The sequence below is a fragment of the Ammospiza caudacuta genome, chromosome 16 (genome assembly GCF_027887145.1).
Source record: "Ammospiza caudacuta isolate bAmmCau1 chromosome 16, bAmmCau1.pri, whole genome shotgun sequence".
NCBI classification, from domain to species: domain Eukaryota; kingdom Metazoa; phylum Chordata; class Aves; order Passeriformes; family Passerellidae; genus Ammospiza; species Ammospiza caudacuta.
The window spans coordinates 8,906,330-8,933,818 of NC_080608.1; the positions used below are offsets into that span (position 1 = coordinate 8,906,330).

Sequence of the window (27,489 nt, forward strand, 5' to 3'; positions counted from 1 at the left end):
ATTCCGACTGATATTCATTTTTGTCAATTACTGTTTTTAACAGTATTGTAGCCATTATAGTGAGGGAAGTGGCTGAAAATGTAACATTTGTCTCTTTGGCCTAATTCACAGTGTGGGCTGAAGAGAAAATGAAACTTCTCAGGTGGGCATCACTGCACTTCTGCACAGGCAGGTTGCTCACTGTGGGTCCTGTGAAAGGCCTGTGGGACCAAGCTGAAAGGAACACATGCTTCTGCCCAGGGTGAATGTACTATTTTCTACTGTCAAAATCACTACACTTTATAATCAGTAACTTTTTTTAAGGACTAAGTCACTGAATTTCTTGGGTGCAAAAGCATTAGCCACCTCCTCAAATTCCCATATTTAAACATCCTAAAGGAAATTTGAGAAGTAACCTTTCCCTTTAGATCTTGAGCATAGCAGTGTTACACTTCCAAGTAAGTATGTTTAGGTAAGAATTTCAAATATCTTCCACAAGAATTACAGACTAAACAACTTAAGCTACAGAAATCTTGTTAAAGAATGTATTAATTCCCACAGCTTAAAATATCTAATTTAAACCTTGCTATCTACCCTACAGAGCATTCAACAGATTCACACATCCAGTATGGGCAACAGAGAAGATGGTTTTGAAATGGTTTCCAATTCCAAGCATAAGCAAGTTCTTTATGGTAAGTTACTGTATAAAAGCAGTGAAATAGTTAAGGTAAGAAACACAGGCTTATTATTATCATTTATTTTAAAAACCTTATTCAAAATATTAAGTGATACAAGTCCAAATACAATAAAAATTACTGCAAGAAAAGAGTTTTGGGATATTTTGTTTGTGCTTTACTTCCTGTGGTTATGAAAAGAATGCATTTAACAGTAGGATATAGAACTTTTAGCATTTCATTCCTAAAACAGTATCATGCCTTCAGACTCCTCATGCCAACAGGCGTGAAATTGATTTGTTTCCAAATGTTACATAACTACTTGAATACCAAGTTATTAATTATGGGGTTCTGATTCACCATTATTTACAAACATATCAGTCTGAAAACTAAATCACAAACAGAATGTACAGAAAACTAAAATTTTATATTTTACAACTCATGAAAACATAAATAATGGAAGTACAAAAGACAAAATTAAAAAAAAAATCCAAAAAAACTACTGTAGCGGTAACTTGATTTACACTAATGCATAAATGTTTGTCAAAAATGAGAGTGCACTGTCCACTGACTGGCACTTATTTTCACCTGTTACCTGGGTCAGAAAAAGAACCAAATAAATTATTCTTACAGTTTCTCCCATTTATAATATAACAAATCACACAGCCATTTCCCAACTGTCTTAAAATTCAACAGAAAGCTCTGATGTATTGAAAGCCTGTCAGCTATCTACATTTTAGTAAAATTTTTCAACAAGGCTTGTTTTCCACTCATTAATTACAATGACAATGAAGTCATAAATAGCAGAGATAAAAAAAAGGAGAGTCAAGAAGGTGCATACCTTCACAAACACCTTAAACATTTTAGGAAATATATGGTACAGAACTTCTGAAATAAAATGTGTTATACATAATTGTTATAAAATTATTTATGGCATGAACACATATATAAATTATTAAACTGCAATTCTAGCTATTTTGCCAAAATAGGATCAAATTATGCACCAAGAAAACAGAATCAGAAAAAACTAAATGAAAGACCTGCAGCATCAGAATTTAAGCACAGAAAAAAGTAATTATATTTTAAGTTTGCAATATAGTGGAATTTATGAGCCATGTAAGTGATTAGCAAAGAGATCATTAATTTGATTTAGTGATGCCAAAGTCATTAATTTATTAGACCTAAAATATTTTATGCTTATTTTTTTGTAGTATGACTATTAAGACTGCTCCAGACAGAAGGGAATGATGCTTAATGAATGGAAAGAGCACTAATTTATTAAATTGTCTATCTTCACAGTTGATATAAAACCCGACCAAAGTAGCAAACAGATGGATCATGCCCTTGATCTTCCATGAGATTTAATCTCCAAAACATCCAGGTCAAAGAGAGTACATCTCATTTCTGTACAAGCAGCTTATTTAGAATACCTGAATATCATTACATGACTGGGCAGGCAAAGAGTGCTAAGTTCAGCAAACTCAATCCCAGTGCGTTCAGAACACGTAGTCATTGGTTATTTTCAGGGAAGGCATGGCTTCGTTAACGTTCTGGTCTAAACGATGATATTCCACTGTCCTGGAGCACAAGCCATCCCTCCATCTTCGGCTCTGCACCAGCAGGAAGATCTGAAAGATAAACAGGACAACTTGGAGATGCTGTGCAGAAACATTCTGGGTTTGACAGAGCTTCACAGTGGCACTGACACCATGGTTCTACCCCCCGTGCTGGCAAGGGCATTACTGCAGCAAAGACAACACATTTTCTAATCACTTAGTTGAACGGCTCTCAGATAAATTTTCAAAATGCAACAGCCTTCATCATCTTCCCCTATAAAGAGTTGGCAATGCACATTACAGACAGGCCACTCCACAGTAAGAAGGTTTTGGGGTTTTAGCTGCTTTTTTTCCAGAGTCCTGTAAATCCTCGTCCAGAGCAGTGTTCTCCCCCAAAGATAAACACTAAACTTTCCTCGTATCTAATAAGTAATCTATGGTTTAATGCAAATTTGTGCATGCAACTCTGTTGTACCTGGTTGGGCTGAAGTTAGATTTTAATGCTAGCAATATATTTTGGAATAACAACAATCTGACTATTTTTGAGACACAGAGAATTAGTTTGTACTGAAGAAACATTTACCTGAAAATAGTAACTTAGTAGCTTCTCTATGTAAAACTGGAAGCAGCATTAAACATTTTCTAAAAGTCTGTAGTTACACCCTCAGAATGTCTATGATATAAAGACCATATCAAAGTGACTATTAGAAGGATTATCACAACAAGAACATTCCCACACCATTTGCAGTTAAATCTCCCTTCATTTCTTGTCTTCCTGTGCAGAAAAACAATTAGTTGACTTGGCTCAGGTCTCCTTTATAGAACTCATGTTGTGCACTGCTTGTGTCCATTACTGTACTGATTAATTACTGATGTCACCAATTAATTCATTTTCTTATTGTAAATATTTGATTCAAGTTCTTTTTCATTATGCAGATAAAAATCACACTAATGATCTGCACATTAGTATCACCACAAGACTAAGTGGTCAAAGATTTAATTCTTCAAAAAGCTAAGTCCCTCTTCTTAAAAACATGTACAAGGGAATGCAACTTTATTTTAAACACTCCAGCTGTTTCTCTCAACCTTTCAGAGCACACCTACCTTCCTCTTATTGTGATAGGTGACATAAACAACAGCTACTAAGAAGGCAACTACAACCAGATGAAAAAAGAAATGGCTGTCTTCTTCTTCATCCAACCCTGAGACAGAAACAGCTTTAATCTTCTCATCAAGGGTCTTGATCTCCTCATTGTAATTACTGATGGTGTCAGAGTTGTCATCTTCTGAAATCTCTAGGAGGTCTGGACTGTATCTGGAATTTGGTGTCATTTCATAAGCATAGTCATCTCCATCTGACTCCATAGTTTCTTTGATGATGGGTGGGGAACTATTTATTGTGCCTTTCAAATCTGTTAGAAGATCTTCTTCCTCAATTTTAGTAGCTTCAGAAGCATCAACATCCACCTGTGACACTGGACTAGCAGGGACAACAGGTGACAAAGAGTCACCGTTTGCTGTAGGTGGCTTTCCTGCAGTCACAGAATTGATTCTGGCCTCCTTTCTCGCTGAGGTTAAACTCTGCAAGCTGTCTGTCAAATTCTGGGATCTACTCAGTGTTTCATTCTCACTTGCAGAAGAAATATTTCTTGTAAGAACTTCCTCTTTCACAAAACCTGAGAAAAGGATGAGAAACAATCAGCACTATGCACAAGGCACTGACTTCTCTGACAGAAAACTACTGCCACAAATTTCCTTCACAGACAAGAAATCACATGAAGAACACAGCATATGTGACACCGCAAACTTTTTAGCATTCAGATGCAGAAACAGATACTCCTCCACTTTGGCAACTTCCAAAGAAAAGTCCTGAGCGGACAGGAACTCAAGTTTGGAAGCACATGCCTTCCAGATTAGTGTGGGAAAGTGTCCCTGAAAAACTCAGCACGCCTATTTTCCAGACATAGGAACTTCAAAGAGATGTCACCCTTTGTGCATCCCTGACATCTTGTAGACTCATACACGATTAGCATTTTCTCCATCATCACATTCTTCCTCCCTCTGAATGAGCTGAGGTCTACAAAGGAGGCTGTTCTCAGGAAAGCTTTTCCTCCAGTTAAGTTTTTCATCTTTCACCATTGCATGTTTTACCAACAAAGAATGAGAAAACACTGCCAAGACCCCTCAGTCAGGACACAAGAGAGCAGCTCCTCTTCCCAGGCACTGATTTTCATTGAATTTGTAGACACTGAAACAGATTTCCAACCTTCCATTACCTCAAATGAAACTACTGAACCACGGGTTAAACACAAACACTGCCCATGCTCCTGGAGGAAAGCCTTTTGTTGGCAGCAATTATTGTACTGAATTAAGTCAGAAATAGCACAGTAACAGTGCACCCTCAGGCAAATTCACACTCTCTCCAATGCTGGGAGGGCTTTGCAGAACTACATAAAAAACAAGGTGAGCATTAAATTCTGACACAGAGCCCAGTGTCCCTTTTCTTTATCCAAAGGCCAGTAAAAAAAAAAGATGCAGACAGAATTTAATAGCCAATTTTTTAAAGCCTAAAAATTAACAATCTATTCATGTTAGCAGCACATCACTACCAGATTCAAACCCAGAGGCACCCTAAAAAACGTAGAACAAATTTTAGACTTTCAGCCTGCATTTTCATTTAAAATGGGAAACCATTCTTGCCTTTAATTTTGATATGCCAAACTAATTTTTCATTTTACAAAAGCAGCAATACTTTCATTAAACATTTTCAAGGCTCACAGGAAAGTTGCAGACTCTAGAAATGAAGTATTCAAGCAACTGCTCGTGTCAGGTTACGTGTAAGTAAAATATTACAGAGGGGACACTGAATCGTGTTATTCATGGAACCTGGATATTTGCTGAGGTTCAGGTACAACAGAGCTCTTGTTTACATGGCACACTTCTGTAGGATGAATTACTCTTTAACCCAACTGTAACACACAGGAGACTCAACTCATCCCACGTGAAGCAGACACCACAGTGTCTCTCTGCTGAAATTCAAAGTCAACCATTTCACAGCTAACACACTTTTTATTGTTGAAAAACTACCCATCTGAATTATTATATCAATATTAACTTGTTCAGTTCTTATCCAGGACAAGTTTAGGGAATTCTGATCTCTCCTCAGGTTTAAGCCAGCTAGTTGCATATGCAGAGATAAATATGAGGAAAGGCAGTTGCAAGGTAATTTCCTATTTTGGGGAGCTGGCATATTGTGAGTGAGGTCAACCTTACTGCTACCCTCCCCAAACAGACAAAACCTATTAGAGAGTAACGGCTAAACTGTCTGAAATACAAACAAGCATATTTTGCCTACAAACCTATATTGCATCTGGCCTTACACTTCAAGTTAATCTTGAATTCATTATAACACTGAAGTTTTAGAAGAATATATGCTTAAATGCAAGGCTGTTGCTGCACCTTCAGACTGAGAAAGAGCAATTTCCTATTATTCCTAAAATATGCCTGGGTTTTTGTTTTAATAGCAGCTGGAAGTTTAGCAGCTAAACCACGACTGATTTATGGTATTTACCCCAAACTATTTGGCATTATAAACGGTGGTTGCACTGTTTACAATTACACAACACTGTCAGATTATTTTAGATCCAGAGATGCCTCAGCTTCAGAAACAGATACTAATGTTCATTTACGGTGACAGAATTAGCAACACAAACACTGCACATAAAAAAAACATGTCATGGCTAAAATTCATTTCCAGGAAAACTGCTTTTAGAAAGCAAGTTGTTTCATGACTCCTGAAGTTAAAAACTCTTCATTTCCTTAAGATTTCTGTCCTAAATTCTTACTGCCTATCCATTAAAGCAGATGGGGAGCAATACAAATACAGCTGGTGTGCAGATACATACTGACTGACAAGCACGGAAGGAACTATGGATCAAACAGTTCCCTTTTTTCCTTCACTAATTCCTTTCTCTTTACTGCCCAGCCAGTACTCCATCCAAAACAAAGAGAAACTCACTGCCCCTGAAACACACATTTCTTACCAGCCTTTGGTTACAGCCGTCTGTAGTTTTAAGGGGGAGAAAGAAAACACTTAACTAGGAGTCAACTTGCAGAATAACATTAAGCTTAATTTCTACAGGAGGGAAGACTAAAACCAGGCACGCAGACAGAGTATTTAGAAAAAGAATCCCAAATCTGATGAATGAAGTGACCAGCGAAACTGCTCTGCACAGCAACAAAAGCTCTGCACACCTGGCAGGCGGCCTCCCGCCCCCCGCTGCCCTTCCCCCGCGCACAGCCCAGCGCCCCCAGCCCCCAGCCCGGCCCGAACCGACCAGAGACCGGGGCGAGCCCCGGGGCCAGGCCCGGTCACCTCACGGGCACGACCCGCGCCGGCCGAGGCCGCACAGCGCTCCAGGCCCTAACCTGAGAGACCGGTGAGAGAGACCGGCGGGGCCACCGCGCTGCGCCCACAGCCCGCAGCCAGCCCCCCCGCCCGGCCCCGCGGCGCTCACCGGGGGATTCCTGCCCGCGGGCCGCCAGGGCCCAGCCGCAGAGCAGCAGCAAGCACAGGGCGCGGCCCACCGGGCCCCGCCGCTCGCCGCCGGCCGCCGCCATCTTGGCCCCCTCCGCGGACGTGGCGATGGCGCCGCCCCTCGTGAGGCGGCCGCGCACGCGCGCGGGCGGGAAGGCGCGGGGCGCGCGCAGGGGCCGAGGGAGGTGTCGCAGGAGCGGGGAACGGTGGGATGGTGGCGATGGAAGCGTGCGGTCACGGAGTGCTGGAATCGCACAGCATGGAACCAGCGGGGCTGGGAAACCTGTTAGACCGTCCAGACCAACCCTCCAACGGCACTGCCACCGCCACCGTTACCCTAAACCACATCACCCAGCGCCGCATGCCGGCGCCTCTGAAACCCCTCCAGGGCTGGTGGCTCCACCGCCTCCCTGGCCAGCCGCTCCAACGCCCGGCCACCCCGACAATGAAGAGGTTTTCCTGAATATCTGATCTTAATGCTCCAATCTCAGCTTTAGCTAGTTCTGCTCCTCTGCCATGCTCCTGGGAGCTGACAGCACACGGTTCTTTTGGACCGGTGATGTCTGGAAGGGCTCAACTTCTCCCAGGAGCGCTGCGTTAAATGTCTGAGACGGGAAATACTTAGTAATGGCTCCCGGTGAGGGAAGGGCAGCCTTGCCCAAGCTGTGGGCTGTCCCTGAGGTGGTGGCTCTGCAGTGTCCAGTTAGGGGAAGCCAGCCTTGCCCAACTGTGAGGTGGCTCTGCAGTGTCCCGGTGAGACGAAGCCAGCCTTGCCCTGATGGCTCTGCAGTGTCCCCGTGAGGGGAAGCCAGCTTTGCCCAACCTGTGGGCTCTCTCTGAGGTGGTGGCTCTGCAGTGTCCCTGTGAGGGGGATGCCAGCCTTGCCCAAGCTGTGGGCTGTCCCTGAGGTGGTGGCTCTGCAGTGTCCCTGTGAGGGGGATGCCAGCTTTGCCCTCGTGGCTCTGCAATGTCCCTGTGAGGGGGATGCCAGCCTTGCCCAACTGTGGGCTGCCCCTGAGGTGGTGGCTCTGCAGTGTCCCTGTGAGGGGGATGCCAGCCTTGCCCTCATGGCTCTGCAGTGTCCCTGTGAGGGGGATGCCAGCCTTGCCCAAGCTGTGGGCTGTCCCTGAGGTGGCTCTGCAGTGTCCCTGTGAGGGGGATGCCAGCCTTGCCCAAGCTGTGGACTGTCCCTGAGGTGGTGGCTCTGCAATGTGTCGCTGTCGCAAGGACATTGCCTCATCGGGCACATCCTGCACCGCAGCTCTTGCCATCTGCAGCCACCCACGGCCATGGCCTCCTCGTGAAAAATACAAATACTAATCAACAGTCACACTGTTGAAGTTGATCCAAGCTGTTCATTGCCCACACTTGTTTATAGAGAGGTAATTAACTTAGTGAATTCTGTAATAAAGGACAAATAAGTCATGTTATCTTGTTTTAGCCATGAGATAAACACGTGTAATGTGTGCAGTTGTCAGAGCTTAGGCAGCACGAAGAACAGTGCCACATCTGGAATTTAATTTTACTAAGTATTTTTGGTTTGTGTGGTACAAAACATGCACCAAGATGTTGCCAGTCTTCTGCTGGAGCCACAAATGTGGATGAAATTGTTTTCACAATTAATACAAACACAGAGTAAAAGATGACATTTCAATATTTTATTCAAGTCAGGTTTGGGTTTTTTATCCATTTTTAGTAGTGTCAAGTACAGCATTTTGGGGTCTAGTTCCACACAAAATGGAAGACTCTCTAAAAATGTACCCATTTAGTTGCTAAAAAAAAGTGGTAATAAAAGAAAACTCTGTTTTAGAATTAGTGATGCAACTATGTCATTGCAGTTGCAAAGACTCTTCCCTGATTATGTCCATTTTACAAGCTTTTTCATCAGTGCAAGGGGAAGGAACCACAACACAGGACAGGCAGTATTGGCTGAATCACATCAAACCTCCTCCACAAGGACTTGGACAAGGTAGACAAACCTAAAGCATTCTGGAGACAGCAGTAGGTGTGGGATAACCAAGTAAGACAAACCATGGATGAAACACATATCTAAAAAAATAAATTTTAAAATCCCTTTTTCAGACAATTTTGCACATTCCCTCACTGACTGAAACCTTAGGTGTCAGAACATTTTGCTTACACAATGAACAGTACAATATAGTGGTCTGCAATTCCCAGGTTTATAACACATTATCACATTCCTTGTGCCATCATTATATTAGTAGAGGTAATCAACACCTTCCTTCTTCTTATCATGTGGCAGCTGACAGATGTGATGAGCAATTACATAAAGAAAAAAAGCAAGGATTTTTTATTCATGATTTTGTCTCCACTTCTTTAACGTCATTTTTAAAGCTTAGCTGTCTTTAACCAGGACTAGCAGGACAGATACGTAGCAACACTTGCACCCCAGACAAAACATTGAAAGGTACACTATTTTCTGAAGGTAGCTATGCTGTATTTTCAGATTAGCAATTATGAAATCACTCCTTATGCTTCAAATTCCAATCCTAGACCAAGTTTGTGACCCCCTGCATTGATATTCTTGCCATCCAACAAAGCTGACAACGTCAGTTTGATACCTGCAAAAGAGAAAAGGGAGAGAAAAGTCAACTTAAAACTTGGAATGAGCTTTATGTTCAGAAAGTGCCATGTCTGTTACTGCTTTAATTTATTGGGTAGCCAAGTGAATGGGATTTGGCAGCTGGCCTTGGAAGGACTGGGCATTTTAAAACAATTTACAGATAAGAAATCTTTCTGAATTATGAAATTTATAATAAACCATGATGATAGATTCTGCTTTTTATCACTTCGAGTAATTAAAGCTCTGAGCCACTGCTGCTGGTCTACTGATTAATCTAATTTCAGAGTCCAGGATTATAAAAACCTGGGACCTTAATACATACTCACCTTTCTAAACCACTGTAAAATCTGGATATGAAAAAGCCCAAGCCCCATCTGCTGTAATATCTCATGTCAATCTGCTCAGTATTCTGGCAGCAGATTTATTACACTACATTAAAACCAATTTTGCAGCAGAAAGATTGTCCTCTTCCTGGGCCAGGGGACCTTGAGAAAGTCACATTTTTAAGAAGAATAAACTCTGTAATAGGAAGCCTCTGAAATAGTAAAAATTTAGTTACTGATCTGTGACACAAAAAATTATACACATATTTTATGTCAACATGAGAGACTTTTTGACTGGTCAGTGGACAATGGTCTCTAATAATTCTGCTTCCAACAGATATCCAAAATTAACAGAACAGTCCCTAGAAAAGTTCATCACTGGCTTGCCAAGCATGAAGAGCAATCTTACAACCCATCATACTTTATCACCAAAAAACTTCTGATATTTCAAGATTGAGGTATCACTTTATTGATTCAGACTTTTTTCTGCATAGACTTACCTGGCTTTAAAGTCTGAGTGTATCCTAACCCGATCAGACTGGAGTTGTTCACTTTAGCCTTAAAGGGAAACAATAAAGCATTATTTAGTAATAAATAGTAAATAATTAAGTATCTTTCTTCAAAGTTCTCCATTCCTGAGAATCATGCAATAGCTTTTAAGCATGTAGGGATTTCAAGTTTTAAATCCCAAATAAATCTAGAGTTAATTTTTCTACAACTTAAATCCCAATCTCAAAGAATCTATAGTCACTGTAGAAAATAATAGGTTTATTAACATAATTTTTAATTTTTTCCAGACTGACACAAAAAACAGTCTCAAAATAGTGCCCAGTAATACAATAAAACATGCTGTGTCTCCTTTAAGGAAAATCCAATAGCTGAGCTCCCAGGCTGCCAAAACCAAACCACACAGATCCAACTCCACAGCACAGAACTGCATCAAGACTCTGCTGATGGAAAGGCTGCTTTCCTTTTCCATTACAAGCACTTATTTTCAAATGCATAGAAATGTACATGCACAGGACTCACAGAAAAAGAGGCATCTGGGTCAATCTGATACTTGGCTGCTATTCCGAAGCGAGTGTTGCTATTTCCAGCTGTCCAGGCCAGATTCACAGCAGTTTCCAGTTGATCATTCACCTTCTGGTAAATGGAGCCGCCAAACTCTGTTCCATCATTCCTGGAAGGAATGCATTAGTGTCGTTTTAAACAGCACCCCAAACAATCATCTTTTATTTTTCCAGTAAGAGCTGTATTTGCACAACATCCACTTACACCTCATTAAATATCCCTATAACAACTAAGATAGAGACATTAGGCCAGATTGGTTATGAAGCTATTTTTAGATGCTTCAATTCATTGTAGATTATTATATATCCACAACTTCTAAAATGGAAAAAAAAATTACAAACTATCAAAAATTAGACCAACGATGACAGCTTCTAATTTTCCCTTTCCTGTAGATGGAAATCTTTGTAGCAGAGAGATTTATTTTTCCCTGTGTGACTCTGAAATAATTATTTTCCCTGGCAAATGTTTCCTTGTGTCCTGAGAGGGCTGTACCCCAGTCACAGAGCCTGAGTCATCCCAAAACTGCCATGTCAGCATGCTTTTACCAGACACAGAGGAACTGTATCACATGGGAAGATGCCAATTTAATGGGCAAGTCTACAGGCTTTTGCAAATGAGTTCCATTTGCAACAGTCCTTATGGTACATCTGTGCTAAGGTCTATGGACTAGAAACAGAAATTGAACTAATTTTGCTTTGCAGAGAGCACTGGCCCACAGCTGAATGGTGAGTAGCACAACTTCCAATTACTACTGCCCCATTGTCACACAGGAATAAAGTGTGGTATAAAAGGCAAAATGTTAGAGCATGCAGATCATAAAAACAAGACCAAAAGACTTCTAAAAGGCCTTGCACTCATAAACCAGTGAGCATCTGAATTTCCACTTTTGCTTATCTTCTTAAAGAGAGGACACATATTGTAGAAAACAGGCTTCAAACCCCAGGAATATCCAGGGTTCTTCTAAACTGTGAAATAATCTGGTTCCAATTACTAGAGTACACCAGACCTTTAGTGATTACAAAAGGGGTGGATTTAGGATCTTTTACCCCTTGGGTCTGATATTCTTTAGTTCATGACAGTTGCACAAACAGCAGTGATATGCCTATTTAGAAGTTCAAGCAATAGCAACAGCCTCTTAAATTGTTAGAGCAATTCTTCCAGAAAAACACTACAATACTTACTTCAGATAAGACTGAAGCTCACATTAACTGCATGTGCTTGGCTCTCAAGAAAAGGAGGGATTAAAAAGGACTGAGGAGAGCTGGTTATACAGGCAGATTTTGTGCAAGGTTCCCACACAGCTCTGTCTTGACCTGCAACATTAGTGGGGGGGGCGGTCTGAGCTATGCTTAAAAAATGAGGAAAGTCATATATAAAACTAGAAATTATCCAGCCCTACCTCCCTTGTTTTTATTATTAAAGAATAATAATAATACTTTCAACTTCTTTTTTAACTCTAATAGTAATAATAGCACTTTCTATGCCAATAATAGCACTTTTAATGTAGTTATAGTAAAAAAATAACACTAGCCCCCTATGAAATTTAATATATTAGGGCACCCTGAAGGCAAGTAACTTTCTAGAGTCCTCATCTGGTTTGTGGAACAAAAAAAAACATGCTTCATGCCCCATCTAGTTCCATTATCTGCTCTGCCACAGCATCCCAGTGAAACACTGACCTGTGTAGATGTAAAAACCAAGCAGCCTAGTGAGGGAAGTTCCATACACAACTCTTTCTGGGATCATACAAAAGCTCTGACATGTTTTCAAAGCTGAAATACATCAACCACCTAACTAATCTATTATTAAAAATAAATAAGATTTCTATTTGTATCATACATCTGTAGTTTTTTACTATAACAGCAACCTGAGAAGCAGACCCTCAGGAATACAAGAAAATATCTGAGCCCCCATTGCTGCCATGAGTTTCTGCTGTTGCTTTAATTAACAGTAATAATAACCACAGCATTTTATAGCAAAAGCCAATAATACAATGTTTTGAACTGCTACAGCACAACTAAGCTGAAAGTCATTACACTTGAAGGAGCAACTTCTAAATCCTGAGTGGAAGGGGACCCCACATATTGTTTTGATGGAAGTTTTCTGTCCACAGTTCTGTGCTTTGGCAATCCTTCAAACACACTGTCTGGGCTGTGGGGGTTCGATTGTTCTGTAAGGCAGCGGGAGCTTCCTCAACCAGCTCGCTGCAAAACAGCGTGAAACGGAACAGAAGGCCTTTGAAGGAGTAGCTCTCGGAAGGCAGAACACTTGTTCAGCCCCCAGATGGAAACAGCCTGGAATAGCTCTGCTACATGCAAAATATCCAATTACCCAAGGGCACAGAAAGGGGGGGCCAGGAGAATGGATTAGGGATTGCCTTATCTTAAAAAACTGTCTTCCCAAAGCAAAGGCATAAATTGCCTTTTTAAGAGGAACAGCAGACAGAGAAATTTAAGTTTTCATGGAATTTGATCCTGGTTTCCCACTGTTGATACATTCAGAAAGGACAAGTACTTGTGTAAATATATTATTAGAAGTTGCAATACCAAATAAACTTCTACACCATATCCGTTCCAGTACTAGAACAAACCCAGTCCCTGTCTCTTCCAGTCACTCCCTTTTGCCTGTTCTTGTTCACTCTCTGATTAACTCTTTCATCTACACATCAAACCACCATTCTGCTTGATGTTGACAGGTGTAAAAGGAAAGCATTGCTTTTATTTCAGCTTTCACAAAGAGTATTTTTATAACTTACTTTTTTTATTATATCACTAATGAATTCTAACAGTCCTTATCTGTTAGACAGACACTGGACCCTTGGGTGCTCAGTAAGCTCCAGTTCCTTCCATCATGCACTCCCTCACCCACACAACCCAAAGAAAAGGTAATGCAGCTGAAAAAATACAGCTTGACATCTTTAATGAAGAATTAATTTCCCATTCACCATTTCCTTGTGCACCATTGCTGAACCACTGACCCTTTCATTGTTTAGCAAGCAGCAAAATCCTTCCAAATTCCTTTTTAGTGCCTGTCTGCCAATACTTACACATTAGTATGAAGCTGGAATTCATCAGTCTTATAGCCAACAGCGAAGTTGCTCTGGGTTACTCTAGACTTTGCTGTCTCAAAAGTCATTTGGTAGCCTGCCAGCCACCCCTCGTAGCCGAGCACGAGAGCTCCACGTATTGAAGGACCCGCAATATCAAAATCCATGTCACAGCCGATGTTGATGTGCTCTCTTTTGTACCCCGACTTAATTTTAGCACTCTTTTTCCTAAAGAGAAAAGACAGATATCATATCTTTGCAAAGGTACACCTGTAGGTAGCAATTCCATCATATCACTAATTTAACTCAGTGCAATAGTTCCTGAAGACAACATGTGCATCCCTAGAGAGCCACATGATACGTCACCTTCTCGTGTTCATCTTTTCAAAATCCTAAGTCAGCTACAGTGAATTCTTTGCAAATGAGCTATAAAATGTGCTGTGGTGCCCCCAAAGCACTTCTGGACTGTCTTCTGAAAAGCAGCCACACACAGATGGTAATTAACAAAACCATATCCTCATCTCCAACCAAACGGTTTTGGAAGTTTGATACATACAGAGAAGGAATGGAAACTGTAGAAGTTTACAGGTTTGCCACCAGAAGTCCACAGTCTTTAACTTGCTTGCCTGTCCCAATCAAAAATCTTGGCAATCCCAGGTAAACAATTTTTAGACAATCCTGGTGAATTGGGTAATTTTATTCACTGTGACAGACATTAGGAAATCACTACTTTGTGAAAATCTCTGCTGTGAGCAGGCTGCTTCAGTGGCTCTGACATCCCCATTTCTCCTTATGGTACTTTGTGAACTTTAATGGCTACAGCCATTTACAGCCACCAGAAAGCTGCCAGCTTAAGGCAGAAATAAACTTTCCTGAGTCACTTGTTTATTTTTATACTATTGGCCAGAACAGTATTTTCTCATGTGTTCTTAGGTTGATTTACATCAAGGGTGCTGACTTTCACAAGGCAAGAGAGTTACGTCTAATATATTCAGTGACTCTTAATTTAAGATTTTTTTCTTCTCTTTTTACAAGTGTCTTCTGTCTTTGACCAAATCTTTATTGAAATCTTTCTGAAAAGTCAATTTGAAATTTCAAATCAACCTTTCACGTCAGCTAACAAAAACAACCTCCAAGAACAGTTTCAGTGCTGTATCAGACCCACAGAGAGACTCATCTCTTTTTATTATTATTAGCTCAGACTCAGGAATTTCTTGTGTTTTGCAAATCAGAAATGAAGTGCAGGAGTGCCAAAAGCACTCATCTGCAACTTCTGTAAAAGCCAGCAGTACCTCTCCCACCAATGTCACAGGGACAGAGGTAAGAACACAGAGTGCTCCAAAAAATGACTTTACCTGCTGAAAGATTTGTCACAGTCAGTAAGTAATAAGGAGGGGAGAAGAAATCTCATATTCAGACATGGTGCATCACTGTCAAACTAAGCCAGGTCACACCAGGATTGAATCTCACCCCATTTAACCACATTTAACAGTTCTCTCGAGGCAATCATAACTACAGTGTCTGTGAAGTGCTCAAGAAATAGTTCTAGACCTGTAACATCATTCTTGAACAAGGTTTTTCCTTTTATTTTCTCTAAGAATCCTACCAATTAAGAAATAATTATTAAAACCTACTTGAGATTTTTCTGATTAACAAAAGTATCTTGTTAATCTAGAATTAGGAGTGGACTGAAAGCAGCTGACAATGCAGAACACTAAATCTAAAAGACAGGGTGAAAGCTCCCCTGGGACTATTACCCTGAGAGCCTGCAGTGCAGTCTGCTGCTCTGGGAAGCTGATGTGCAGAATCTTTTGACTCACTGGCAGCACTGCTTGCACAGATAATCAGGGAAAAAAAAATAAACTAACATCTAGAACTACAGCTGCTGCTTAATCCCTCTGGCCCACATAAAACACGGCATCCAATCACTATGTCAGGAATACCCATCCACCACCCAGGCACACTGTGGCCTGCAAGAATTCAGATGATAAATTCGGCTCGGGACAAGAGCCCAGTTCTGTGTCAGCCTATCAGAGCTGTGGCCAACTGGCCCCTGGAGCTCATTAAGCTTTGCGTTACAGCTGACTTGTTTGGTGCTTTTATTGAGGCAGCAGCTCATCCTCTGACACGGCCAGAAATACACAATGGAGCAAAACCACAACTTTTTCTTCACTCTCTAATTCTAACTATAATTTTCAAGCTACTGTGTTTAAGTTTGCTTGCTATAGTTAAGGATTATAAAGGGATTATTAACACTAAGGTGTAAATGACATGGACATGATTTCATCATACACAGGCTGATTATTACCTGTCTTGATATCTCAGGACAAATACTTTAAAATGCCTTTTTTGTCACTTTAGCTTACTCATTTCTTACCCAGTGTTAGGAGAGAAGGTGGAATCAAAGGTCAGCTTCAGGCCCCGTGCAAGCTGAACAGAAAAGAAATTCAGTGATTTGATTTCTAATTAGACATTGGCATATGTGAATTTGTAAATTGCTTTACTGGAGCCAAAAATTACCTGATCTTCAAGAGTAATCTCAGTGCCTAGTGTGTTGTCAGTGTTCCACTTTTCTGTGAACATCAATCCATATTCCACCCACCTATATTTTGTTTCCAAACTACCACTGACTTTGTTTGTTTCTGAGTTTGCTGAACCTGAGCTTGTAAATTCCTGAAAGAAAAAAATAATTTATACATATATGTATTTGTCAATATATACACATATACAATCAAGCAAATGCTTATACTTGTAAAACATATCAGTCATTATAATTTGTTAAATATTAGTTCATATAAATACAAATATATTGATTTTTAAAGGAAATATACAGTAATCACAAAACCACCGCAATGTTTTGGATTTCAAACTCACCAGTCCATTTTCAGATCTTGTTTTCAAATCAAGCTTTATTAACCCAAAACCTAGAGAGTGAGTAAAAAATATGAATCATATATATGTTGATTTCAAAAGCATTGCTGATTTATTTCTTAAAACTCTCTTCTAAATCACCTGTGAACTATTAAATAGTTAAACCAAGGGCACAGTTATCAAACCATGTGTTTCTAAGAAGCAGCTTGTACCCACTTCAGATAGCACTTGACTGATGAATCCTATTGACCTCAGCAATATAATTGGGACCAAATTAGTTAATAATACTTTTATTCCCAGTGAGCAGCATTCTGTTCATAAGCAAACTACTGCCATCAGTGATCCTGTTCATCAACACAAGGGCACAGCCAAAATACAGCACACAATTTTCTCACAAAACCAACAACACTTCTATGGGGAACAGGAAGAATTTTATCAAAAGAAAAGTATGTTACCCTCCCTTTCTAAACAGCAAGGGCAATGTGAACCTGTGATTCTATGGATTCTAATGGAAATAATTGGAGTACTTCTCAGGGGAAAGTAATAAAATCCTAACAGTTTCAGGAGTCAGGTAGACAGCAAATGCCCAAACTTATTTTGGCTTTATTTACCATATCCCTTGGTGAAAATATCTCTGGCAGATTTGCCCAGGTCAGCATATGCAGGTGGAACAGCCATTTTCTGGAAAGGAAAATTTAAGAAATGAAAAAAGGGAACTACAGCGGTCAGAAATTTACTTAATTCATTTAAGCAACAAGAAACTTAAGCCCATTTCAGCCCCTTTCATTTTGTATCCCCCACCCACCACTCAAATACACCCTGAAGAAAGCAGCTATTGCAAACAGTGTGATTTCATTTTGCTGGGGAGCCAGCAGCAGCCATGACCATGTACTTGCCCCTAAGGATGTGAAACAGGCTGCAGAGCTAATTAAAAGGAAGTGTCTATGCCTTTTCAAAGAGTTAACTGTTGTTTTCTTATCAGAGTAACTCATGAAACAACTTCTGTTTTTTTCAGACCATTTCTCGGAAATGTTTCTCCTGTTTCTCACAATGGATCTCTGCATTCTGATGTAAAGCATTAGGACCCCAACTCATTCACTAAGGAAATGTAACAAGCATCTACCATCAGGAACATTTCTCTTCCCATAATTCAGAACAGCAAATGGATAACATCTATGTCAGCAAAATCAATAAACAGACATTCTTATGCTTCAGTTTTCTTTGACTTTACTATCACTATTAATGGGTTAATGTCTCTCCCTAGACTTTGACCTTTCGGTGTTTTTCTGTGCACCTGAGAAAAAAATGACCTTGCTGAGAAAAATTCAGCCTGCAGAGAGGCTGCCCTGTGAGGCCAGGCCATCGGGAGGGCAGCCACAACCCTGCTTCAGCAGCAAAATGCAGACTGGAGCGCCCTGCAAAGGCACAGCCCAGGGCTGGGGACACTGCAGGGGCAGCTTCCTCCACTGTGCTTTGTGTCTGAGGGATGCCCACACTGCCATGGAGTTCCTCACTTTCCCATCTTCAGCAGGCCCTGACATTCTTAGTTCAGTGGCCTCCTGCAAAAGACATAAATGCATCCCATTTTCTCTGCCACTGGGAAAATTGTCTCACCATATACAGAGGAGAAAATAGGATTCTGAGAGGAACAAACCAAGTGAATCTCCTTTTTTGTCCAAGTACAATAATTTTTTCTGTCTTATTCAGATAAAGTCATTTCTTTAGGGGAGACAAAGTCAAGCTATCTGAAATGGTGCACATCTTCTGTCTTTGTAGACAAGATTTCCGAATTCTACACAGCCAAGGAGATAAATTATACTTATAAAGCTAATCCTCTTGATACCAGATGTTGCACTAAAATTCCATATTCACTAACTTTTTGGCTATTCAAAAGTAATAAGCAGTTTACTACATATACATGCAAATGCTTAAAAAGCTGCCTCACACTTACTCCAGAGTATTCAATGTTAGCAGAAAACAGCTCCTTTAAATCCCACACAAACCCACTAGCTCCAAACACGAGGGTGCCTTAATATCTCCCTGGCTGCAGCCTGGGATGCAGCTCTCAGGCAAGCTCACCACCCCATGGAGATCAGATAGGGACTTTCTGCAGTCACTCAGTGCCTCGAGCACTCCAGACAACAAGCTGGGGCCTGTTAAAGCAGGATATTGCTATTGCATAAAGGAAGAATCCCTATCCTAGAGGGAACAAAACAGATCTGGTGGCTAAATAAAGGCAAACAGTCTTTTCAGAACATGAAGTAGGATACAAGGGCACATACTATGGTGTAACTTCAGTTGCAGACTAGTTGGGTGCATGTCATTTCTTCCCAGCTATATCCACTATTAAAATGCATCCTCAAATACACAACCAGCTAAAGAGTTAATTTTTTTTTAATTCATATTCCAAAGCAGTTTTAGCTGCTTATATTTAGCTGCTTAAATTTCTCTGCTTGGGTTTGTTTTGTGAAAATATAAAAACAGGGATTTAATTTTTGTACACAAAATTAGCCTTAAAAAGGAGGAAGAAAAAGGGAAAAAAAACCCCAAAAACATAAGCAGAAAAAACCCTTAAGAAAGTATTACCGTAATTTGTGTAATTCCTCTGCTCCTCACTGAAGTCACTAGAAGCAGATACAATACCCTGCTTGGAAATCACCCCCCAAAGTCAGGCAGCACTCAGGAGAGGTTTGGCAGGAGTCACTAAGAGCTGTCTGTGTACAGCAAATGCTTCTGCCTTGCCAGAGCAGCCCAGCCCCATGAGAACCCTCTGATGGATACTGCCATTTAGCATCATCAAAAATTAAAAATATTACAAATCTCTACACTTGAAAAATCAAATAAGCATTGCTTTGAAAGATAATGCACTGCTCTGCCAGCTGCATCTCAGAATCTATCAGACCTATTTTATCAACAGTCCCTTTGAGTCACTTCATAAAATCAAAATATTTTCTTTATAAATGAATGCTGTATGCTTTTGGGCTGGATTTTATCAGTCATGTTTTTCCCTTCTCCACACCCATGAAGCCAAGTTTTGTTCCCCGATGCCTGTGTATCCCCTCTGGCTGTGGCCAGGCTCATCAGGTGCATGAGCTATGCCAGGCTGCTCCACTGCTACAGTCTGGGCCCAGAACAGTGGGAGACATGAGAGCTCCACTTAGACAATTACTATAATTAGGGGACAATACTGAAAGCCAAATCCCTGCTGGTTGTAAGGTAAATCATTAAACACACACAGAGCAAGGTGTTTAAAACTGCTGAGTGTGGAAAACGCTAGGAGCTGTGTACTTGGTGGCTAACCTTGCCATTGTCAGCAAGAACAAAACCAAAATTTCTGTTTGCACTGGCTAATAAGAAGGCTCTTGTTTAACAGATGGAAAACAAACCTGATTACATCCTGTGCGAGTACAGGTTGTAAGACAAGCATGCTTAGCAGGGATTCAAACTCTTAAAGGATCAAGGAATGGCCGTGGCCAAGTGCCCTTGCTTTTCACCAGTGGGATCCCTGCACATTAACTCAGATTAGGTTTGGACTGAAATGAATTCACTGCTTTTATCCTTGTCCAACTGTGCAAATAGCTCAGCGTGACTGCGGACCTCAACAGAGCAGGCCAAGCAGAATATCTGTAATGTGTTCTAAGGGGGAAAATATTTTTGTTTCTTGAGTAAGAAACACCATAGCACGAGTGATGACTGAAGAAAACCTGAACTGAGGCGTAAGCTCCAAGTGCTGCTGTGAGCATACCTCCAGGAATACCTGATTTATAATTGCCACGGGGAGAAAACAGGAGTTCTCTTTGGAGCTGCAGGACCCAAGAGGCAGCCCCAGTGAAGATTTCATTACAGCAGGCCAAATTTGAGTATTTTCCAGTGTCACAGATGGCAAAGTTGGATTTATCCTTATGCAGCCACATTTTATTCCAATAAATCTGAACTCATGTACCATTTCTTGATGGTACCCATAGTTCTGAACATTGCAGCTCCCTGTCTCCAAAAGCATGAAAGTAGCACAGTACTTGCTACTTTTGCAAGTACCAAAAGGTGCTACTTTGCTGGGTGGACACATTACAGCTGCTAGGAGCAGCTGGGTGGGACAGACAGCATTGGGTTATGTGACTAGTTACAGTCTGTCTGCATGGGGAAAAACCCACATGAGGCTCTTTTGCCTCAAGGTTAAAAAGAATACTGATTTATTTTTCATTTATCTCCTTCATTAAAGGAAAAATTATTCCTTGGAATGAAGCAGCTTTTAGGTGCCTTTCTGGACCCCCAGCCTGGGCAGCATCATTTCCCAGCCAATTTCTGTTGTGTCAGTGCATCACAGAGGACGGGGCTTTGCTCTCAGACAGAGCAGGGCCCAGCTCCCTCCACGTCCCATGGCTGCCTGGAGGCACCAGCTCCACTTGGCACCAGTGTCCCTCTACAACATCCCAGGGGACCTCAGTGCTGGCTCCACACGTTGGGTTTTATGGTCCAGATCCCAAATTCCTTCAAGCCATGCCCACAGTCTACTTCAGATCAGGTTCAGCAGCCTCATTGTGCAGAGATTTAAGAGCACACTTACCCCTAAATACATGCACAGTCACACAGAGGTCAAACATCAAGTTAGGCACATTCACGAGGCTTTTGAGAAGCCAGTAAAAGCACGTGGTTTGTAAATACTCAGCATTATTACACACAATACTTAACAACACTTTTTGTCCCAACTTGCTACTGTGCCAACATCATATAATCCATGCAGCATTATGACTCAAAATTTAAGATGGGGAGTCCACAATTTCTTTTGTTGCAGACATTATAAAGCCACGCAGCTTCCCTGTGTCACTCGCAGGATCCCAGCCCTCCTGCTGGAGCTTTGCTCCGGAACTGCATGCATGATGGAGCACATTTAAACAAGGGTTTATGCAGTAACTCTGTAGCCCAATAAACAGAGCAGCATAAAGGAAATAAACCCCTTAAAAGCAAATGTAAATATTATTATTTAGGCTATACCAATTATGGAATTAAAGAAAGAGACAGCCTGCTCTTAATCATAAGGGTACACATTAGGAACTGCAGTGTTGTATGGCAGCCCCTTATTAAACTATCACATAGAACTATCGATTAAATTCACTTGGGGGGAAGTCACAGCTTGCTGTAGCTACTGTAGTTACTAAACTGCAAGGGAAGAACACAGAACCACATCCCCACATGGTAAATTCAGCTGTTTCTGTTGAGTACCTGCAGAGGAGGAGGAGAGCAGGGCTGCTGTCCCACCCCGTGGCACCAGCATGGCAGGGCCCAGGCCAGCGCACGCCCGGCAGCGCGCTCAGGAAGGGACATGTCCCTCGCTCCCAGCCCCATCAGGAACACCCAGCACCACATCAGTGGGGATGAGTAATTAAAATGGAATTTTGTCTTCCAGCACGATGTGACAGCTCACGCAGGAAAGGAGCATCTGCTACACCAGTGGATGTGTTTTTCCCTACCTGCAGCAAATGCCAAGGCCAGGAGGGCCTGAGCTGCCTCCATCCTAACAGTGCCAGGGCTGGGAACATCCTCCTGCTGCTACAGCAGCCAGCAGTGATGTCCCCCACACCTTCACACCCCCATACACACACCCCAAATTGTGGGCAGGAAGAAACAGTGGATCAGTGCAAACCTTTGATGGAGATTACCGGGGGAGCCATTATTCTGGAATGTCATTACAATAGTGCAAAAGCCCATTTCTGACAAAAATTCATAGGTGAAATGCCACGAGAAATGTGATTATTCAACCATCCACTGTACCCAACAAAACAAACTGCAACACACCTCTATTCTTACTAAGTCATCTGAGAAACAAGCTGGGATCTGTTTCTGCTGGAATCACTATAAATATTCCCCAGAGACACAACCCTGCATTGGTCACTGATGATGAGTCAGCTCCACTCCATTTTCTGAAAATTTTGTTACCTTTTTTTTTATTATTTTTCAAATACCTAAAGACTGAATGAGTCAAAGAGTTTTCCCCCCTCCAGCAAGAGTTGTTCCCAGCAAGGGCTGTGACAAGGCAGAATCGAGGCAGCTGCTGCTGCAGCCCCACAGTGCTCATTATGGGAGCGGAAAGCAGAGACATGGGGATTTTTAAACTGACATTATTCCCCACAAGTACAAACCTATATTCTGAGAATAAGCAGAATGAAATGAAAGAAGAAATCCGTTTTCCTGCTTGGCTTGAGGCTTGGGGCTTTGGTACATATCAGAATGAATTTGCCAACCCGCAAGAAGGATGCCAGGGGCGCAGAGGAGCGAGGTGGAAGGGATGTCAGAGCCAAGACGGTGCTGAACGCGGGCAGGTACGGCCACCTTCGACCTTTGCCTCCCGGGGAGGAGCAGAACGGTCCCGCACGCTGGAGCGCTCGGCAGGAGCCGCCGTGGCCCAGTGACCTTTCTCCTCCCGTCACGGGGCCAGCGCCCGCTCCGCCGAGCTCGGCCTCCGCCGCGGCCGGCGCATCCCGGGATGCGGCGCCGGGACCCCGCCGCGCCCGCTGTCCCGCCAGCCGCGCTGTCCCGGCCACCCGCGCCTCCCCAGCGGGCCCCCGCGTCGCAATGCCCGGCATTACGTAAGGACACGGTTTTATCCCCGTTCCGCCGGGCCGGGGTGGGCAAACCCGCCCGGGGAGCTGCGGGCTGCCCCCGCTCCCACGCATGCCCCGCGCCCGGTCCCGCCGCCCGCATCGCATCGCCCCGCACCGCGGCCCGGCACCCAGCCCGGGACGGCCCTACCTGCCCCCGCCGCGGCGGCAGCTGCGCTCCGCTCCGCCTCGGCCTCCTCCGGCGGCGGCTGCCCTTGCCCGGTGCCTCCCCGGGCTCTGCGACGGCGGCGGTGCGTGACGGCGGGCGGGACCGGCGGGGCGGGGCGGCCGCGGCGGGCGGGGCGGCCCGGGCTGCGCTGCGGAGCCGCTCCCGGGCACGGGGCTCAGCCGGGCACCCTCCGAGCCCCGGCCGCGCCCGGCCAAGGCACCGCAGCGCGCCCCGGCATCCGCGGGATGCGCCGGGGCCAGCCCCGGTACGGCCCCGGGCACCTGCAGCGCCTGGGTACCAGAATGCCCGGCTCTGCGGGAAACGAGACCAGGTGACTTTTAAAGGGCCCTTCCGAGCCAAACTACGCTGATTCGATGAAAGTCCCCATTTAGTCTGAATTAGCTAAATTGCCTAGAATTCAATTTAGAATTTAATTCTAACTCTCCGTGTTGTTCAATTTCAATTCCCCATATCCTGGTTGAGGCAAGACTAATGGGAAAGAAGGACGGAAGGATTTGAAAGGATCTGTGAGCAGGTGAGGCTGTGTGTGATATCTGGTGAGTGTCCAAAGGAGCTGTCAGGGAGCCAGGGGTCATTGAGGCAGCAAGACTTGCCTCGTGGGGACTGCCTGCGGGGTGTGAAGAGGCTCTCACGAATTAGGGAGCTGATGGCTTTCCTAACTCCCCCTCAGACACGAATCAGCCCTCAGAGCCTACAGGGAAGCTGGACTGGGTCCAGAGCAACACTCTCCTGGTGACAAAGCACTCAGGCAGGGAGTGCTCTGCTATCAGAGGGGAACAGAGGTGGAGCTGGGCCACTTTCAGGATGAGATATCAACCCAGTCCTGTGCTGTTGGAGGTCCTTGGGACACTCAGAGCATCACCCACAAGATAGACAGGGGAATCATCCCAGCCAGGAAACTGCTGGTGGTCTGGCTGGTCACCCTTCTGCCCTCACCACACAGGGGATGCCTGTCAAAAAGAGAATCATTGCTGAGAGTTTACATCCCACTCATGGGAACTTAGGTTTATTTTGGTTTGGTTTTTTAATTATTTCTTTCCCGCTCTTTCTCCCTTGCACCGTGGCAATGGATGGTGAGAGGAGGCAGTTTCCCTGCTTGTGCTCTCACCTGGCTCATACCTTTGTTTTCCCAACAGCATTTCTCTGAAGGACACTGCTCCCACAGCCGTGGCAGGGCTGTACCCCATCATGTGAGTGGTGCCTGCCCTGGCACAGCCCAGGAGCAAGGTTGGAGTCATGCAGCTGAGCACACACACAGCACTGGGGAACTTTGGTCAGGGTTCAAACTAAATAACCCTGCAAGGAACTTAATGTTGAACTGAAGTGTATAAATGAAGTGACTTGTGGAATTCAGTGGGATCTGAGGAATTTCTTGTCGTGACAGGGTGGTAGAGGGAAAAAGATTGTGTGTAGCCACATATTGACCTTAGAAAGGCAGCTGAGGCAGCAAAGGCTGAAGGAACTGTGCTGAATATCAAATCCACATTAAAATAAAGCGTGCAGCCTGCCACCAGGGTAGGAACCCACAGAAACAAGAGGTCTCTTTCAAATTTGGAAAGTTCTTCTGACCACAGTCATTTTGTTGATCCAGGCACCACCACAAGTGTGGGTGTTGTAACCAGAGTGCAGAGTTGCAGTCAGGGTGAAGTGTCAGCTCTCAACACCCTCTCTGTTCTCCCTCTGGCAGCAGCTGGTACCTTCCCTCTTTTCCTGCACCCTGGGGCCTGTCAAAGCCTGTCCTGGATTTCACTCACTGTCCCATGAAAAAAAGTAGCCCAGCAAAAAAAACAGTGGGCAGCTTTCTGCTGGGGTGTATGAATCTCCTCCTCCAGGAGTCAGAGGAGCAAGGGAAGCGAGGAGGTTGCTGTGGCAGAGGCAGGGCCCCAGAGGGGAGCAGGGGCACAGGATGTTCCCCAACATCCCTTTGGTCCAGTCACAAGGGTGCACTTTCACTCTGAGCAGCAGCTCCTCAACCTGCCCCTGCCAAAGTGCAGCCTCAGCTCTTTGCCCTCTGCAAAGATAAATCTGATATAGTGAGTGTGATTTGTGGAGCACTCTCTCCCAGCCTTGCTCTCTCCCCATGCGTCATCCTACTGCTGCCCCAGATTATCAGATATATTCTTTTATTACCTCTGAGCATAAAGAAGTATTTTATTACTTGCAGAGAGAGATTGCAGCCTGTTCCCTACAGCTTTTCTCTGAGTAGCCAGACCATGAAGAAACCAGCCCAGCCTGTGCCTCACATTGAACCCCTCCAGCCCCACAGGGATTTTGGGAGCTCCTTGGAGCATCATTGGCTGAGATTAATTTTCACAGGCTGCCCCTGCAGTAGAGGCTGAGTGCCCAGAATCATGGAATCCTGGAATTGTTTAGATTGGAAAACACCTTGAAGATCATCAAGTCCAACTGTTCACCCAGCACTGCCAAGTCCACCACTAAACCATGTTCCCAAATGCCACGTTTACACAATTTTAAATCCCTCCAAGGGCTGGCACTGCAGGTGAGCTTAGAATGAACAGAGGGACAAAATGTTTAGTATCTGTGAGACAGAATTTTTCATTGATTTCTAGAACACACATCTACCAAAAGATGGCAGCAAATCTCCTCATATGGAGTTGGGCATCAGTGTCATCTGCTCTCTTGGGCTCTATTTTTCCTACAGGTTATGAACTGTAGATTATCCTGGAGGGTGCCAGAAGAACAGGAGGATTACACTAGATGTTCTCAATGGAGAAAACCTGTGCTTGTGACTACAGTTTAAATTTTACAAATTCCTTCTACAGTATAAGAAATATCCAAAATGCTCTAAATGTCAGTTCCCTCTTTTATTTTGGCAGTTCTTACTTTTTAGTAATGCTTCAGCTTAATTTATTTTAACAGGCGAAAATAGAACATAAGGGAACACATCATAATAGATTTGACTAACAATTCCACAAATAGTTCACATACAGACTCTGTCTAAATGTTCTTTTTCCATCACAGGCTTTAGGTCTTGAGCACTAGAGCAGTTTAACACCAATTTGCTGGAGAAATCTGGAATTGCCCCATCTTTCATTATATAAATCTGCATGTCAGTCAGAGGATTATTTTTAAGCTCCGTTCTGCATCACTAATGGATACAGACATGACCCTGGTTCTGATACTATTCATACCAAGTTAGCTGGGAATAAATCAAAGTCAGTAGAGTCACTGCAAGTACCAAAACCTGGGCTCCACTCAGCTCTGGTGACAATCCTGGGGCTGGGCTTGCAGCAGCTCTGCCCTGTGCCCCCTGACAGGGCACAGCTTTACAAAGCAAACCACAAAACAAGTGTTTTATTCAGGAGTTAGTGATGGGAGACATGGAAGGATCAGCCCTTCTGCATTTCTAAGTATGCTTCTGATTCAATTTCTTCATAAAATGGGACCAGTAAATACTATTTTCAATAATCACTTTTAATAGCCAAACTGTGCAACACTACCATTTCCTCCAAAAATAAGTTACCTGCCTGTGAGGAAAAAAATGCAGCTTGTGAATTCTACGTGAACAGCGAAGTCTAATTCAACTGCAATTTCATTCCCATCACATAACATGTTTGAACAGCAGAAAAATTCATTAGCCAGAGATCCAAGATGTATTTGTTCAATAAAGTTTGATTTGGCTCTCTTTAATAACAAAAATATTTTCAGCATGTTAACCTGCAAGGAATCCCTTCATAATCAGTCAAGAACATGCTGATGGAATCATAAAATAAGCAAGGATGCCTCACTGCTGGGTATCACACTATGTAAACATATCTTCATGCCTCTTACACTGATAAACTCAAGCCAGGCTGTGCTGCTCGGAGCCAAGCCCTTGCTGTCTGCTGTGCCCATGTCAGACACAGGTTGTTTCCACTGCAGAAAAACCTGCACTGGGGATGCTTACACAGCTCTGATGCTCCACAGAGCACCTCTCTGTCAGAATAAATCTTTATCTGGCCCAGTGTGAGTGGGCTGCTGCTGGTCTCCTCAGATGAGCACTAGCAGCTGTTTAGCACCACCATCAGCACAGCCCTCTCACACCCCTCAATGTCACCGCTT

The 27,489-nt window shown here is 43.2% G+C and overlaps 2 protein-coding genes across 2 annotated transcripts; both read right to left on the reverse strand.

Annotated features, from left to right (window-relative positions):
- Positions 1 to 720: 720 nt before the first annotated feature.
- C16H5orf15 (chromosome 16 C5orf15 homolog) lies at positions 721 to 6,855 on the reverse strand. The gene is made up of 3 exons (XM_058815220.1): positions 6,727 to 6,855; positions 3,314 to 3,885; positions 721 to 2,281 (listed from the first exon to the last, which is right to left on the reverse strand). The coding sequence occupies exons 1-3, from the start codon at positions 6,827 to 6,829 to the stop codon at positions 2,150 to 2,152; spliced, it is 807 nt and encodes a 268-aa protein (XP_058671203.1). The 5' UTR covers positions 6,830 to 6,855; the 3' UTR covers positions 721 to 2,149.
- A 1,527-nt stretch (positions 6,856 to 8,382) lies between these two features.
- Positions 8,383 to 23,504, reverse strand: VDAC1 (voltage dependent anion channel 1). Its single transcript, XM_058815051.1, has 9 exons — positions 23,389 to 23,504; positions 17,253 to 17,322; positions 16,645 to 16,694; positions 16,291 to 16,443; positions 16,148 to 16,200; positions 13,771 to 13,998; positions 10,683 to 10,833; positions 10,154 to 10,211; positions 8,383 to 9,328 (listed from the first exon to the last, which is right to left on the reverse strand). Exons 2-9 carry the CDS (start codon positions 17,317 to 17,319, stop codon positions 9,237 to 9,239), a joined length of 852 nt encoding a protein of 283 aa, XP_058671034.1. The 5' UTR covers positions 17,320 to 17,322; positions 23,389 to 23,504; the 3' UTR covers positions 8,383 to 9,236.
- Between the last annotated feature and the right edge of the window lie 3,985 nt (positions 23,505 to 27,489).